The following is a 17,135-nucleotide window of genomic DNA, read 5'->3' on the forward strand; positions in this document are numbered from 1 at the left end:
ACCGTCCATTCGATACCAATGGTACGGATCGACAACGTTTTCAGAGCCCTGTCCTAGACACATCATGCCCTATATTTACGAATCGACACAGTTTGTTTACGGATCGTAAACGAACAGTCCATTCTACACCAACGGTACGGATCGAAAACTTTTGCAGAGCCCTGTCCTAGACACATCTCGCCCTATATTTACGAATCGACACAGCCTGTTTACGGATCGTAAACGAACAGTCCATTCGATACCAATGGTACGAATCGACAAGCTTTTGAGAGCCCTGTCCTTGACACATCTGGCCCAATTTACGAATCGACACAGCCTGTTTACGGATCGTAAACGAACAGTTCATTCGATACCAATGGTACGGATCGACAAGCTTTTCAGAGACCTGTCCTAGACACATCTCGCCCTATATTTACGAATCGACACAGTCTGTTTACGGATCGTAAACGAACAGTCCATTCGATACCAATGGTACGGATCGACAAACTTTTGAGAGGCCTATCCTAGACACATCATGGCCCTATTTACGAATCGACACATTTTGTTTACGGATCGTAAACGAACAGTCCATTCGACACCAATGGTACGGATCGACAAATTATTTAGAGCCCTGTCCTAGACACATCTCGCCCTATATTTATCAATCGACACAGTCTGTTTACGGATCGTAAACGAACCGTCCATTCGATACCAATGGCACGGATCGACAAATTTTTCAGAGCCCTATCCTAGAAACATCATGCCCTATTTACGAATGGACACAGTCTGTTTACGGATCGTAAATGAACCGTCCATTCGATACCAATGGTACGGATCGACAAACTTTTGAGAGCCCTGTCCTAGACACATCTCGCCCTATATTTACGAATCGACGCACTCTGTTTACGGATTGTAAACGAACAGTCCATTCGACACCAGTGCTACGGATCGACAACTTTTTCAGAGCCCTGTCCTAGACACATCTCGCCCTATATTTACGAATCGAAACAGTCTGTTTGCGGATCGTAAACGAACTGTCCATTCGACACCAATGGTACGGATCGACAAGCTTTTCAGAGGCCTATCCTAGACACATCTCGCCCTATATTTACGAATCGACAAAGCCTGTTTACGGATCGTAAACGAACAGTCCATTCGATACCAACGGTACGGATCGACAAGCTTTTGAGAGCCCTATCCTAGACACATCATGGCCTATTTACGAATCGACACAGTTTGTTTACGGATCGTAAACGAACAGTCCATTCGATACCAATGGTACGGATCGACAAACTTTTCAGAGGCCTATCCTAGACACATCATGCCCTATTTACGAATCGACACATTTTGTTTACGGATCGTAAACGAACAGTCCATTCGATACCAATGGTACGGATCGACAAACTTTTCAGGGACCTGTCCTAGACACATCTCGCCCTATTTACGAATGGACACAGTCTTTTTACGGATCGTAAACGAACCGTCCATTCGACACCAATGGTACGGATCGACAAGAGTAGATAACCCCCCCCATATAGGGATCAAAGGGTGCCGACACAATAGGTTCGCGTGAACAAAAATCACGATTCACGTGGACAAAGACCATTCGTTTACACGTGGGCATGGGTCATGGATCATGTGAACAAAGAGGTTAGATTCACGTGGACACTGACCCTGAGGGATGAGGTTTTCCATCACGTGAACAGGGATCATCGAACATGTGAACAGTAGGAGGTAAATGAGAGCGCAGATACATATTTGATTAGGTATCATTTTAATATCGTATAAATCTTAGTAAGTATGTTATATGGAGTATTTTAATTTACAGATACAAAAGACATGGTCTAAAAAATAGTCCAAGCATTTCATTAAGTTTGTTCCTTTTTGCCTTCTGTATGAGGTTAGAAGTCTTAAGTAAGGTGTCTTGAATATAAGTTCAAACTCTCTTTCAATTTTTTCGGAGGTTTTTCCGTATTTCAGCACATCGAATGCTTATTCTATTATTTTCCATACCACCTCTCCCTTCGTCTTTGCTTCGTTTACCGAAATCCACCAACTAAGCGATCTTGTTTTTACGTTTCTTTGAGGGTGATCCTTCTCAATTTGCTTCTCAATGAATTTAATAATAATTTTGGCCATAATTTCTTCCCTGGCTAGCGTTTTAACCGTTGCTAAATCAGCGTTGTACATTTTCTTAAAAGCATAAGCCATGATGTTTAAATGATTGAGTCTAGTGGTTACAGTTTGACGGTTGAGTTTATAATGATCAAAATGTAAATATGAAAGGGATTTGGCGCGGTTCAGCATATGAAATGAGATCCGGTTTACAATATTAAGTAGCCACGTTGGGATGTAAATGAGGGGCGTTCGAATTTAGACACACGTTGTGGATGTAAATGAGGGGCGTGCAAAATTATATGCATGGAGGGAGCACGTTGTGGATGTAAATGAGGGGCGTACGAAATTAGACACACGTGTGGATGCTAATGAGGATTGTGAGATCACATGAACAAAGGGTGCTAACAATGTGATTGACAAGTTTTGAATGTACCGCCCCCATATTCGTTGGTTATAAAAATCGATGTTTCGTTTCCTCAAACCATTCGAGTTTCCAACTTTTTTAACCGTTGAGAATACAATATTTTTTGTTGTTGAAAGAGAAGAGGACTAAATTGCAGGTATGTTTAATATATTATTTTTTATTCTACTTTGTAAGAAAGGTATTAATTTTTAATCATGGTGTTTTTCAATGCTTAGCTATGGATTTATCTACTACCATCAAACAAGCAACCATGCTGAACCAACTCGTGGAGCTGGAAGAGCAATTTCCATTAGACGAGTTTGAACGCAATATAATGTTTGAGCAAAGAATTAAAATCATTTCCCGCCTTATCGAATGGGGTCAAGAGAATGAATCCCTTGGTATAGAGGGAAGCCTAAGCGACTCGTGGACTCCTGAAGCGAGGCAGAGACTGATCAACGATTGGAGCGATGACAATATTCAAGAGGGTTATGGAAAACGAAAATTGGATGAACTATACGGAGAAGATGAGGAAGACAAGGAAGTAAGGGATGATTTACCTTTTTTTACCGTAAAACAATTGAAACAAGTCAAGGTTAAAAAGTTTGCCACGACAGGCCTAGATTATGACATTCAATTCACCAATACTGTTTCCAATTTGGAGCTATGGCAATATCATAATCGCCTCCATGAAATATTTGAAAGTTTACTGGAGACAGTGACAAATGGTGTGCCGATGCACGATCAGGTCCGTTTCGTTTTGCGTTCGTCTCAATTGGAATATCCAATATCTTTACCTTTCATGCCCCGAGAAAGACTAACATCCGAACGAGTTTTAACCGAAATCGAACGTGTGATTCAGTCTAACCATGAGTTTCGACTTAATGATTCGGTTAATGTTAATATTGTGCATGTTGAGATGCCTAATGGGGGGACAGGAAACAAACGTAAAGAAATCAATTTAGATAAGTACCTATCAAATAAACGCTCAATTGTCCGCATTAAAAACAGTGATAAGATTTGTTTGGCGAGAGCGCTTGTGGTTTCCATAGCAAAACTTGAAAATGATCAACAATACGATAATATAAGAAGATCGGATAAAAGCACATTACAAACACGATTGGCACACGAGCTGCATGAGAAATCTGGTGTTCCTGTAGGGGGGTGTGGTTTAAATGAAGTTAAGCAATTCCAAACTCATTTAAATGAGTATCAGATTAATATTGTTTCGAAGGAACACCAGAATTGTATTATTTTTTCCGGGCCGGATAAGGAAAAAAGAATTTACTTGTATTTGCATGATAATCATTACGATGTCATAACCAGCATGCCTGCGTTTTTTGCCAGAAAAAGGTTTTGTCACACATGTAAGAAAGGATACGATAAGTTACAAGATCATTTATGCGGGGATACTTGTAAATTGTGCTATTCTCAAAATTGTCCGATTGTTTCATGGGTTCGGTGTAACGATTGTAATCGTTATTTCAAAAGTCTGGAATGTCTTCATAAACATAAACAAAGTATAGGGAATGCAAAAACCATTTGCGATTCATTGGTTAAGTATTGTAGCTGTCAGGCGGTAATTAAACGAAGCAAAATAAGACCCGAACTGCATAACTGCGGACTTGTTCGTTGTGTCGTGTGCCAAAAATACGTGGACGGTGAGAACCATTTGTGCTACATGCAAGCCGACAGGGCAAAAACCTCTCGAACGGTGGATTCTGAGTCTGGCGAACATTTAGACAATGAGGCCCACGAAGATAACGAACCCAGCGAAGATAACCAACCCAGCGAAAATGATAGTGCTTACAATCAACTGCTATTTTTCGATTTTGAGTGTACCCAAGAAAGTGGCACGCATGCTCCAAATCTTTGCGTAGTACATGATGAATTAGGTAATGAAAACATCTTTCGGGGAGAACGTACAAAAGAAGATTTTTGCGAATGGTTATTTCGGAAGGAGAACGCTGGCAGTATTGTGATAGCTCATAACTTTCAAGGCTATGACGGCTATTTTGTATTGAAATACTTACATAAACAAGGAATTGTTCCTAGTGTTATTTTACGTGGAGCCAAACTTCTTACAATTAACGTGCCAATGTTTAATATTAAGTTTATTGACTCCTTATGTTTTATTCCGATGAAACTTGCTAACTTTCCAAAAACGTTCGGAATGACTGAACTTGCAAAGGGTTATTTTCCTCATCTTTTCAACACTGCCGAGAATCAAACGTATGTTGGGCCTATACCACCAAGTGCATTTTATTATCCTGATGGCATGACTCCGAGTGAGAAAGAAAAGTTTTTAAGTTGGCACGGTAATCTACAAGAAAACAATTATGTTTTTAACTTCCAAGACGAAATTTTAAAATATTGTCGTTCAGACATTGACATTTTGCGACGTTGTTGCATGGATTTTCGAGAGATGTTTCGTGATGTAACCAGTATCGATCCTTTCGAAAAGTGTTTGACTATTGCTTCTGCCTGTAATTTGGTTTTTAGAAGAAAATTTCTTCGCGAGGACACGATTGCTATTATACCCCCAAACGGTTATACAGACCACGAGACAAGCATTCCATTCTTGCGCTTAAGTGGCTATCGTACACGGCTGAACAAGAAAATATAGTTATACAACATGCTCGAAATGCAGGAGAGAAACGAATTGGAACATATAGACTAGATGGTTTTGATGAAGATTCCAACACTGCTTATGAAGTGCAAGGTTGTTTCTGGCACGGCTGCACAAAATGCTATTCACGCGAAACGGTAAACTCCGTTAACGGTAGAACAATGCACGAATTGCATCAAGCCACTTTAGAGAAAATAACCTATCTAAAATCGCAAGGATTGAATGTTGTTGAAGTTTGGGAGTGCGAAATTAATCGACAGCTTGAAAGCAACCCCGAGATGAAAGTGTACTTTAATAATTATGATGTTGTTGACCCACTTGAACCCCGAGAGGCTTTTTACGGAGGACGTACCAACGCTGCCAAATTATTTCACGAATGTCAAGGCGCAGAAAAAATAAACTATAATTATAGACTTCACTAGTCTCTATCCATTTTGCAATAAAAATACTCCTGCAGTCGTAGGACATCCCAAAATTATAACCGAAAACTTTCAAGACGTCTCTTCATACTTTGGGTTAATTAAATGCAGTGTCCTTCCACCGCGTGGGTTGTTTCATCCCGTTCTGCCTTATCGTACTCAGGGGAAGCTCATGTTTCCTCTATGCAAAGCTTGTGCAGATACCTGTAGTCTTCTGAGTCGTCTCAAAACAATTTTCAGGTCTACAAAACTTAGCAAGAGACGTTCCGAAAAGAAAACATCGCAAAATATAGGCCCTGCCATCTCAATGGTTCCACTTTCTTTGCTGAATTCATATCTCGACTTGAGTCCAAGATTACCATCCGCTGCAGTAGGATCAGCAACAGCCATTTTTCCTGCGGTATCTTTGTAAAACAGAGCTGCGGTGAGTTGAGATTGTTTTGCGGCTGGACCGTAGTTTAGGAGAGTTTCCAAATATGCTCGGTAACTGTAGGTGCCCGTGGCTTGCGTAACTTGCTTTTCTTTCAAAAATACGTCTACTTGTTTGAACAGGCTGTGCAGGAAATTATTTACGACGCCAACCTTTGCGTCAGGGTCTAGATTTGTGCCATTTGCCTTTGTCACTTTTGCTCTGACTACAAGAATCGTTTTAGATAAGTCAACATAATCTTCAGTTCCCGTAGAAACAAACGTGATAGGTCCACTGTCTGATACGCTGGATACTGGCTGATGATCGATCCAATGACCCTTTTCTAGACTAACTTGAGTAGGTGGAATATCAAAAAGATCCAATTTTTTTTTGGTACAAATTTGAGATTTGGAGTGTACGAGATTCATGTTTAACCGAAAATGTCTTCAGGAGTTGTTTTCCGCTTCTTAGTCTGACGACTTCTGGCTGCAGGTGCAGATGGCTTTCTCTTTTTAGCTGTTTTTCGCTTGTTGGGTCGACCAACTCTTGTGGTTGGTTTTGTCTTTCCTCTTCCTGTTTGAGCATAACTTTTAACTTGATTAACGGCCTTTTCTTTTGCCGTGTTTAAGGCTTCCTTTCCTCGGTTCTTTAATGCGGTTTTCATATTTTTTCCGGAGGCTAGGTCCCCTAATAAATTTGCCCCTGCATCTAAGGCGATATTTCCAAGGGCCTTTGCACCACTTTTCACTACTGCATGACTGTTCTTGCCAGACTACGAAAAAGACCCCCAAGTCCAAATCCCATTTGACCGTAACCAGTCTGCCAAGGAGAACCTCTAAACACGGACATCCCACGTCCTTGCTGCTGTTCAAGGTAGTATCGTACGTACGGGTTATTCATCTTAGAAATAATTATTACGCTGTTTGAAGTGAAGTGTCGTTATCACCTTTCCGCGTTCAAATGGCACTGGATCGCCTGTATCGTTCCTTAAAAGAATTTCCATGTCTTCAAATGATTTTATTTGGACAGGCACATATTGTATGTTTGAGAACGTTTTGGATATTACGTCACCAGACTTTCCCTCCACTGGTATGCTTCGGAGTAATTTTGCGTTTGTATCCCCCGACGATCTGTGGTTAACAATGTCACAATAAACGTAAATTGTCGACATGTAAGACAATTCTGCTACGTGAGGACTTTCGGTCGTTTTAGCAATTTTTACTTCTTTCCCACCAAACCCTAAAATAATAGATATTCTTCCCGCCAAAACTAGCTGATATTTGTTTTTTAAATGAACTGTCACTTTTCCGGTTTGAGTATTAATCGTGGCCCTAACATTATCATTCTGGGTCTCGGCTTTTAAAGCCTTGTTGAAGGCTTTGATAAAATCTTGCATCGTTTCGTAGTAACCGTAAGCTACATTCGCTGTCAAAAAATAACCCTTACCATCATCGTAATATACGTTATTATCATGTCTCCTTAGAGTATACCATGTGTTTGGATAACAAATGGAATACAAACCAACTTCCCAATCATCATTCAATTCAATGGCCTGCGGTAGTTTTACGCGATAACTTGTCGTTTTGTTATCGGGAAAGACGTTTAGGGATGCATTACTGGGGAGCGTGAGGTAAAAATGTGTTCCGCTCATTGTGAAATACAAATTGAAATAAGAAAGAAACCACACATTCAACTTTTTAAATCTTATTTATTTCAGAACCAAGTATCCACGAATTAAATTTATTAGGATAGCCTAACCATTTGACAAAGTACTGTAAATTTTCCCCCCTTCCACGCTTTTTGAGGATTTTCTCAACTTCATATACATCATCATCTTTGATAACCTTTTGTAATTCCTTATCGTAAAACGTTCCTTTGATCTCCTCTCCATCATAATCTTTTAGTTTATACACCGGTGGGTTGCGAGGCACTTGTTTACTTATGGTAAATATTTCCTTTGAAAAATTTGGCAAATAACCTTTCTCAAACTTTCGCTTCATTTTACTTATTCTAACCTGCTCACCAATTTGAAATTTATACGTTACATTTTTTGGTGCGCTATGATCATACAAGGTATGCCAAATTTCCTTTTCATTCTCAGAAGTAACATTTGCAGGCATAGTTTTAATACTACGATGTACACTGTGATTGTAAGAATATACTAAATCTTGCAAAACATCAATATATCTCATGCTTTTTCTAGCTGTAAAGTATCGCCACATTTTTGTCTTTAAAGTTCGTATTAAACGTTCTACGACAGCGGCTTTGGTCTCATTATACGTTTTGTAGAAATTAATATCCTGCTCTTTCATTAATGCCTGGAAGTGTTTATTAAAAAACTCTTTTCCTTGATCGGACATAATTTTTTGGGGTTTTCGTCCAGATGCGAGAATAGTTTTAAAAGCTTCAAACAAAGAAAGGCCTCTTTTATTTTTCAAAGAGACTACCCATGCATACTTGGAAAAGACATCAATACAAACAAGCAGATATTTGTATCCGTCGTTGAACTTTTCTATGCTTTGGAGGTCAGCAAGATCAAGCTGCCAGAGATCGTCCGATCCGGCTACCCAATATCGTCCTCTCTTAAAATTGCGACGTGCAGGCTTATGTAAAGTGTACGTATCCTGTTTTAATAACCATTGCTTTATTTTCTTTTTGGATATCTTAAATTTCCCCTCTTTTTTTACGTCATTGTATAATCTATTTACACCACCAAACCCACCGGATCGTTTGATATTATAATATACACTTGATAGATATGCATCCATGTTCACGCTATACCAACATGCATGAAATAAAAAAAGTTCGTGTCTTGAGCTTGCTTTTATTCCTCAATGTTTTCCAAACTGTTATCTCCATCATTCTGTGCAATGGTGATCGCCTCATTTTCATTTGACGTTATTTGAACATTTTCGGGTACTTTGTAATTTTTAACAGTTCTACTATTATATCCCATTTGTAAATGGCCCTCTAAATTGAGATCATTGCGACCAAAGCTTATACCCAACCTAAACATTTTTTGCCTGTTATGATTCTTATTAATCTTTGAAGTTTGTTGTCTACTATTATTTTGACCCATTTGCGTGATCTCTTTACGCTGCAACACATGCACACTTAGTGATAAGCCGCAGTTCAAAGCCGAGTAATATATGTATAAACATCGGCAATTTGAGTGCTGGGCGGTGCTAAACATCCGGTAAACAAACACTTAACAATACGCCTTAGGAAATTAATAATGATCATTAATTAAGTTACCAGCATCTGCCATCACGCTACACTACACTATATAAACGCTTCCTTGGAAGGAGAGAAAACCACTCTCATCCACGATGGAAAACCCAAGGCAACGTGCAGCCAGACGGGAGAGGGAGAGGAGAAAACAAAAGAGGTTGGAGCTCGAGAAGCTGAAGGAGTTTTACTCCTTTATGCTGAGCGAAGACGTGAACGCTGTCCTCAAGTTTGAGGCAGCATATTCCGCTGGAAAAACAGTAGAGGAAGAGAAGATGGTTGAAGAGGCCATCATGAGCTTCAACACCTCTTTTGAGGGATTGCAGTGATGGAAAAAAGAAAAACAACAACAAAAAACAAAAAAAAACCCGGCTCCGTTTTAGGAGCCATTAAATCTGAAAAGAATTGAGCAAAAACCACGATTGCTTAAAGTCATATTTTATTTACATACAAGAAAATAACTATATCAAAAGCCATAAGGTACTGTGTTATATCCATTGATAAGTACTCGTTTATTATACACAATTTGATAATCTTTCTTTTGTCTCTTTGTAACGATGTCCTTAGAGTGTTTATCTCTAATAATTTTGAAAGGAATATCTACAGAGACACGTCCTTTGATATTACACTCTGCTCCAAGGTAAACCAGGGAACGAATAACATTAAAATTAACCTTTTTCAATGCGGTACAATTCAAGGTAATACCACGCACTTTCGTCTCAATCTTTCCGTTGAACGTTTTGTAGCAATAGTTCTTTGGCCCCCCTGAGATAAAGGTCGTTATGTGATCACCGTGTTCAATTTCGTTTGTCAAATCATCGAAGTAATTCCCTGTGGGTTGTTCCGTTTCACCGGGTTTTGATAAATAAATAACAGAATCTGTATCATAGTATAACACACGTTCTTGTAACATATCCAACACGCCGTAGAGTTTCAGTCGTGCATAGGCGGTGGTAAACGCAGCAATTACAACATTTGTCTTTGCACTGGGCTCAACCAAGTTCTCATCAAGCTCATAGTGTAACTCCACGACGTTATCGCTTACTAAATTTACATCCAAAACGTTAATGCCATCTGATGATAAGTAATCGAAATAAACCTTTGGGTCGGATATAAGCTCCACTTTCGTCATGTTTGGTCGTTGCGCAAATTTACCTATAAAACAAATAAATTGAACAAACATGTGACAGAGGGATCATAGATTAAGAAAAAAACATACCCCAGAACGAATTTAACATAAGTTTAGCCAATGCACGTAAACCGGGATTGCGTTCAATCTTGCTCGGGTCCAAATGAATTCCCTCATGTTCAAAATACTGTTGAATATATCGTTGCTTCTCCTCTTCTGTTTGACATTCCGAAGGGTATCCACTGGACTCCTGTTTAATCTTGAGGAAAGTGTCCACATAATCTTTAAATAATTCACTTGACTGATTTTCAAAGTGCCAAACTTCGTGTACTCGTAAAACACGATAACCCTTTTCGATTGCTTTCTGCAGCTCAACGCTAACCCACGTTCCTTGAATTGATCTTTCTGCATCGCTGTGATTGCAATTGCCCTGATTACAGGTATCTGCACAAGCTTTGCATAGAGGAAACATGAGCTTCCCCTGAGTACGATAAGGCAGAACGGGATGAAACAACCCACGCGGTGGAAGGACACTGCATTTAATTAACCCAAAGTATGAAGAGACGTCTTGAAAGTTTTCGGTTATAATTTTGGGATGTCCTACGACTGCAGGAGTATTTTTATTGCAAAATGGATAGAGACTAGTGAAGTCTATATAGTTTATTTTTTCTGCGCCTTGACATTCGTGAAATAATTTGGCAGCGTTGGTACGTCCTCCGTAAAAAGCCTCTCGGGGTTCAAGTGGGTCAACAACATCATAATTATTAAAGTACACTTTCATCTCGGGGTTGCTTTCAAGCTGTCGATTAATTTCGCACTCCCAAACTTCAACAACATTCAATCCTTGCGATTTTAGATAGGTTATTTTCTCTGAAGTGGCTTGATGCAATTCGTGCATTGTTCTACCGTTAACGGAGTTTACCGTTTCGCGTGAATAGCATTTTGTGCAGCCGTGCCAGAAACAACCTTGCACTTCATAAGCAGTGTTGGAATCTTCATCAAAACCATCTAGTCTATATGTTCCAATTCGTTTCTCTCCTGCATTTCGAGCATGTTGTATAACTATATTTTCTTGTTCAGCCGTGTACGATAGCCACTTAAGCGCAAGAATGGAATGCTTGTCTCGTGGTCTGTAACCGTTTGGGGGTATAATAGCAATCGTGTCCTCGCGAAGAAATTTTCTTCTAAAAACCAAATTACAGGCAGAAGCAATAGTCAAACACTTTTCGAAAGGATCGATACCGGTTACATCACGAAACATCTCTCGAAAATCCATGCAACAACGTCGCAAAATGTCAACGTCTGAACGACAATATTTTAAAATTTCGTCTTGGAAGTTAAAAACATAATTGTTTTCTTGTAGATTACCGTGCCAACTTAAAAACTTTTCTTTCTCACTCGGAGTCATGCCATCAGGATAATAAAATGCACTTGGTGGTATAGGCCCAACATACGTTTGATTCTCGGCAGTGTTGAAAAGATGAGGAAAATAACCCTTTGCAAGTTCAGTCATTCCGAACGTTTTTGGAAAGTTAGCAAGTTTCATCGGAATAAAACATAAGGAGTCAATAAACTTAATATTAAACATTGGCACGTTAATTGTAAGAAGTTTGGCTCCACGTAAAATAACACTAGGAACAATTCCTTGTTTATGTAAGTATTTCAATACAAAATAGCCGTCATAGCCTTGAAAGTTATGAGCTATCACAATACTGCCAGCGTTCTCCTTCCGAAATAACCATTCGCAAAAATCTTCTTTTGTACGTTCTCCCCGAAAGATGTTTTCATTACCTAATTCATCATGTACTACGCAAAGATTTGGAGCATGCGTGCCACTTTCTTGGGTACACTCAAAATCGAAAAATAGCAGTTGATTGTAAGCACTATCATTTTCGCTGGGTTGGTTATCTTCGCTGGGTTCGTTATCTTCGTGGGCCTCATTGTCTAAATGTTCGCCAGACTCAGAATCCACCGTTCGAGAGGTTTTTGCCCTGTCGGCTTGCATGTAGCACAAATGGTTCTCACCGTCCACGTATTTTTGGCACACGACACAACGAACAAGTCCGCAGTTATGCAGTTCGGGTCTTATTTTGCTTCGTTTAATTACCGCCTGACAGCTACAACACTTAACCAATGAATCGCAAATGGTTTTTGCATTCCCTATACTTTGTTTATGTTTATGAAGACATTCCAGACTTTTGAAATAACGATTACAATCGTTACACCGAACCCATGAAACAATCGGACAATTTTGAGAATAGCACAATTTACAAGTATCCCCGCATAAATGATCTTGTAACTTATCGTATCCTTTCTTACATGTGTGACAAAACCTTTTTCTGGCAAAAAACGCAGGCATGCTGGTTATGACATCGTAATGATTATCATGCAAATACAAGTAAATTCTTTTTTCCTTATCCGGCCCGGAAAAAATAATACAATTCTGGTGTTCCTTCGAAACAATATTAATCTGATACTCATTTAAATGAGTTTGGAATTGCTTAACTTCATTTAAACCACCCCCCTACAGGAACACCAGATTTCTCATGCAGCTCGTGTGCCAATCGTGTTTGTAATGTGCTTTTATCCGATCTTCTTATATTATCGTATTGTTGATCATTTTCAAGTTTTGCTATGGAAACCACAAGCGCTCTCGCCAAACAAATCTTATCACTGTTTTTAATGCGGACAATTGAGCGTTTATTTGATAGGTACTTATCTAAATTGATTTCTTTACGTTTGTTTCCTGTCCCCCCATTAGGCATCTCAACATGCACAATATTAACATTAACCGAATCATTAAGTCGAAACTCATGGTTAGACTGAATCACACGTTCGATTTCGGTTAAAACTCGTTCGGATGTTAGTCTTTCTCGGGGCATGAAAGGTAAAGATATTGGATATTCCAATTGAGACGAACGCAAAACGAAACGGACCTGATCGTGCATCGGCACACCATTTGTCACTGTCTCCAGTAAACTTTCAAATATTTCATGGAGGCGATTATGATATTGCCATAGCTCCAAATTGGAAACAGTATTGGTGAATTGAATGTCATAATCTAGGCCTGTCGTGGCAAACTTTTTAACCTTGACTTGTTTCAATTGTTTTACGGTAAAAAAAGGTAAATCATCCCTTACTTCCTTGTCTTCCTCATCTTCTCCGTATAGTTCATCCAATTTTCGTTTTCCATAACCCTCTTGAATATTGTCATCGCTCCAATCGTTGATCAGTCTCTGCCTCGCTTCAGGAGTCCACGAGTCGCTTAGGCTTCCCTCTATACCAAGGGATTCATTCTCTTGACCCCATTCGATAAGGCGGGAAATGATTTTAATTCTTTGCTCAAACATTATATTGCGTTCAAACTCGTCTAATGGAAATTGCTCTTCCAGCTCCACGAGTTGGTTCAGCATGGTTGCTTGTTTGATGGTAGTAGATAAATCCATAGCTAAGCATTGAAAAACACCATGATTAAAAATTAATACCTTTCTTACAAAGTAGAATAAAAAAATATATTAAACATACCTGCAATTTAGTCCTCTTCTCTTTCAACAACAAAAAATATTGTATTCTCAACGGTTAAAAAAGTTGGAAACTCGAATGGTTTGAGGAAACGAAACATCGATTTTTATAACCAACGAATATGGGGGCGGTACATTCAAAACTTGTCAATCACATTGTTAGCACCCTTTGTTCATGTGATCTCACAATCCTCATTAGCATCCACACGTGTGTCTAATTTCGTACGCCCCTCATTTACATCCACAACGTGCTCCCTCCATGCATATAATTTTGCACGCCCCTCATTTACATCCACAACGTGTGTCTAAATTCGAACGCCCCTCATTTACATCCCAACGTGGCTACTTAATATTGTAAACCGGATCTCATTTCATATGCTGAACCGCGCCAAATCCCTTTCATATTTACATTTTGATCATTATAAACTCAACCGTCAAACTGTAACCACTAGACTCATTCATTTAAACATCATGGCTTATGCTTTTAAGAAAATGTACAACGCTGATTTAGCAACGGTTAAAACGCTAGCCAGGGAAGAAATTATGGCCAAAATTATTATTAAATTCATTGAGAAGCAAATTGAGAAGGATCACCCTCAAAGAAACGTAAAAACAAGATCGCTTAGTTGGTGGATTTCGGTAAACGAAGCAAAGACGAAGGGAGAGGTGGTATGGAAAATAATAGAATAAGCATTCGATCTGCTGAAATACGGAAAAACCTCCGAAAAAAGAGAGAGAAAGAGAGTTTGAACTTATATTCAAGACACCTTACTTAAGACTTCTAACCTCATACAGAAGGCAAAAAGGAACAAACTTAACGAAATGCTTGGACTATTTTTTAGACCACGTCTTTTGTATCTGTAAATAAAATACTCCATATAACATACTTACTAAGATTTATACGATATTAAAATAATACCTAATCAAAAATGTATCTGCGCTCTCATTTACCTCCTACTGTTCACATGTTCGATGATTCCTGTTCACGTGATGGAAAACCTCATCCCTCAGGGTCACTGTCCACGTGAATCTAACCTCTTTGTTCACATGATTCATGACCAATGCCCACGTGCAAACGCATGGTCTTTGTCAACGTGAATCGTGATTTTTGTTCACGCGAACCTATTGTGTCGGCACCCTTTGATCCCTATATGGGGGGGGGGGTTATCTACTCTTGTCGATCCGTACCATTGGTGTCGAATGGACGGTTCGTTTACGATCCGTAAACAGACTGTGTCCATTCGTAAATAGGGCGAGAAGTGTCTAGGACAGGTCTCTGAAAAGTTTGTCGATCCGTACCATTGGTATCGAATGGACTGTTCGTTTACGATCCGTAAACAAACTGTGTCGATTCGTAAATAGGCCATGATGTGTCTAGAATAGGGCTCTCAAAAGCTTGTCGATCCGTACCGTTGGTATCGAATGGACTGTTCGTTTACGATCCGTAAACAGGCTTTGTCGATTCGTAAATATAGGGCGAGATGTGTCTAGGATAGGCCTCTGAAAAGCTTGTCGATCCGTACCATTAGTGTCGAATGGACAGTTCGTTTACGATCCGCAAACAGACTGTTTCGATTCGTAAATATAGGGCGAGATGTGTCTAGGACAGGGCTCTGAAAAAGTTGTCGATCCGTAGCACTGGTGTCGAATGGACTGTTCGTTTACAATCCGTAAACAGAGTGCGTCCATTCGTAAATAGGGCATGATGTGTCTAGGACAGGGCTCTGAAAAAGTTGTCGATCCGTACCATTGGTATCGAATGGACGGTTCGTTTACGATCCGTAAACAGACTGTGTCGATTGATAAATATAGGGCGAGATGTGTCCAGGCCAGGGCTCTAAATAATTTGTCGATCCGTACCATTGGTGTCGAATGGACTGATGGAAAACCTCATCCCTCAGGGTCACTGTCCACGTTAATCTAACCTCTTTGTTCACATGATCCATGACCCATGCCCACGTGCAAACGCATGGTCTTTGTCCACGTGAATCGTGATTTTTGTTCACGTGAACCTATTGTGTCGGCACCCTTTGATCCCTATATGGGGGGGGGTTATCTACTGACAAGCTTTTCAGAGGCCTATCCTAGACCCATCTTCCCTATATTTACGAATCGACATTCGATACCAATAGTACCGATCGACAACTTTTTCAGAGCCCTGTCCTAGACACATCATGCCCTATTTACGAATCCACACACTCTGTTTACGGATCGTAAACGAACAGTCCATTCGACACCAATGGTACGGATCGACAACTTTTTCAGAGCCCTGTCCTAGACACATTTCGCCCTATATTTACGAATCGACACAGTCTGTTTACGGATCGTAAACGAACAGTCCATTCGACACCAATGGTACGGATCGACAACTTTTCAGAGCCCTGTCCTAGACACATCTCGCCCAATTTACGAATCGACACAGTCTGTTTACGGATCCTAAACGAACAGTTCATTCAATACCAATGGTACGGATCGACAAACTTCTCAGAGGCATATCCTAGACACATCATGCCCTATTTACGAATCGACACATTTTGTTTACGCATCGTAAACAAACAGTCCATTCGATACCAATGGTACGGATCGACAAGCTTTTCAGAGGCCTATCCTAGACACATCTTCCCTATATTTACGAATCGACACAGTCTGTTTACGGATCGTAAACGAACAGTCAATTCGACACCAATGGTACGGATCGAAAACTTTTTCAGAGCCTTATCCTAGACACATCTGGCCCTATTTACGAATCGACACAGTCTGTTTACGGATCGCAAACGAACAGTCCATTCGATACCAATGGTACGGATCGACAAGCTTTTCCGTGGCCTATCCTAGACACATCTGGCCTATATTTACGAATCGACACAGTTTGTTAACGGATCGTAAACGAACAGTCCATTCGATACCAATGGTACGGATCGACAAGCTTTTCAGAGCCCTATCCTAGACACATCATGCCCTATTTACGAATCGACACAGCCTGTTTACGGATCGTAAACGAACCGTCCATTCGACACCAATGGTACGGATCGACAAGCTTTTCAGAGGCCTATCCTAGACCCATCTTCCCTATATTTACGAATCGACACACTCTGTTTGCGGATCGTAAACGAACAGTCCATTCGATACCAATGGTACGGATCGACAAACTTTTCAGAGACCTGTCCTAGGCACATCTGGTCCAATTTACGAATCGATACAGTTTGTTTACGGATGGTAAACGAACAGTCCATTCGATACCAATGGTACGGATCGACAAACTTTTCAGAGGCCTATCCTAGACACATCATGCCCTATTTA

The 17,135-nt window shown here is 39.9% G+C and overlaps 3 protein-coding genes across 3 annotated transcripts; 1 reads left to right on the forward strand and 2 right to left on the reverse strand.

Annotated features, from left to right (window-relative positions):
• Nucleotides 1-2,738: 2,738 nt before the first annotated feature.
• On the forward strand, nucleotides 2,739-5,126 carry LOC114517600. Its single transcript, XM_028537387.1, has one exon. The coding sequence runs from the start codon at nucleotides 2,739-2,741 to the stop codon at nucleotides 5,124-5,126; it is 2,388 nt and encodes a 795-aa protein (XP_028393188.1).
• Nucleotides 5,127-5,707: 581 nt separating this feature from the next.
• Nucleotides 5,708-6,385, reverse strand: LOC114517601 (uncharacterized protein F54H12.2-like). The gene has a single exon (XM_028537388.1). The coding sequence runs from the start codon at nucleotides 6,383-6,385 to the stop codon at nucleotides 5,708-5,710; it is 678 nt and encodes a 225-aa protein (XP_028393189.1).
• A 3,266-nt stretch (nucleotides 6,386-9,651) lies between these two features.
• Nucleotides 9,652-12,673, reverse strand: LOC114517603. Its single transcript, XM_028537391.1, has 2 exons — nucleotides 10,405-12,673; nucleotides 9,652-10,340 (listed from the first exon to the last, which is right to left on the reverse strand). The coding sequence occupies exons 1-2, from the start codon at nucleotides 12,671-12,673 to the stop codon at nucleotides 9,652-9,654; spliced, it is 2,958 nt and encodes a 985-aa protein (XP_028393192.1).
• Nucleotides 12,674-17,135: the final 4,462 nt, after the last annotated feature.

Source organism: Dendronephthya gigantea, unplaced genomic scaffold, assembly GCF_004324835.1.
Source record: "Dendronephthya gigantea isolate DGI-Jeju-01 unplaced genomic scaffold, DenGig_1.0 000009F, whole genome shotgun sequence".
Taxonomy (NCBI): Eukaryota; Metazoa; Cnidaria; class Anthozoa; order Malacalcyonacea; family Nephtheidae; genus Dendronephthya; species Dendronephthya gigantea.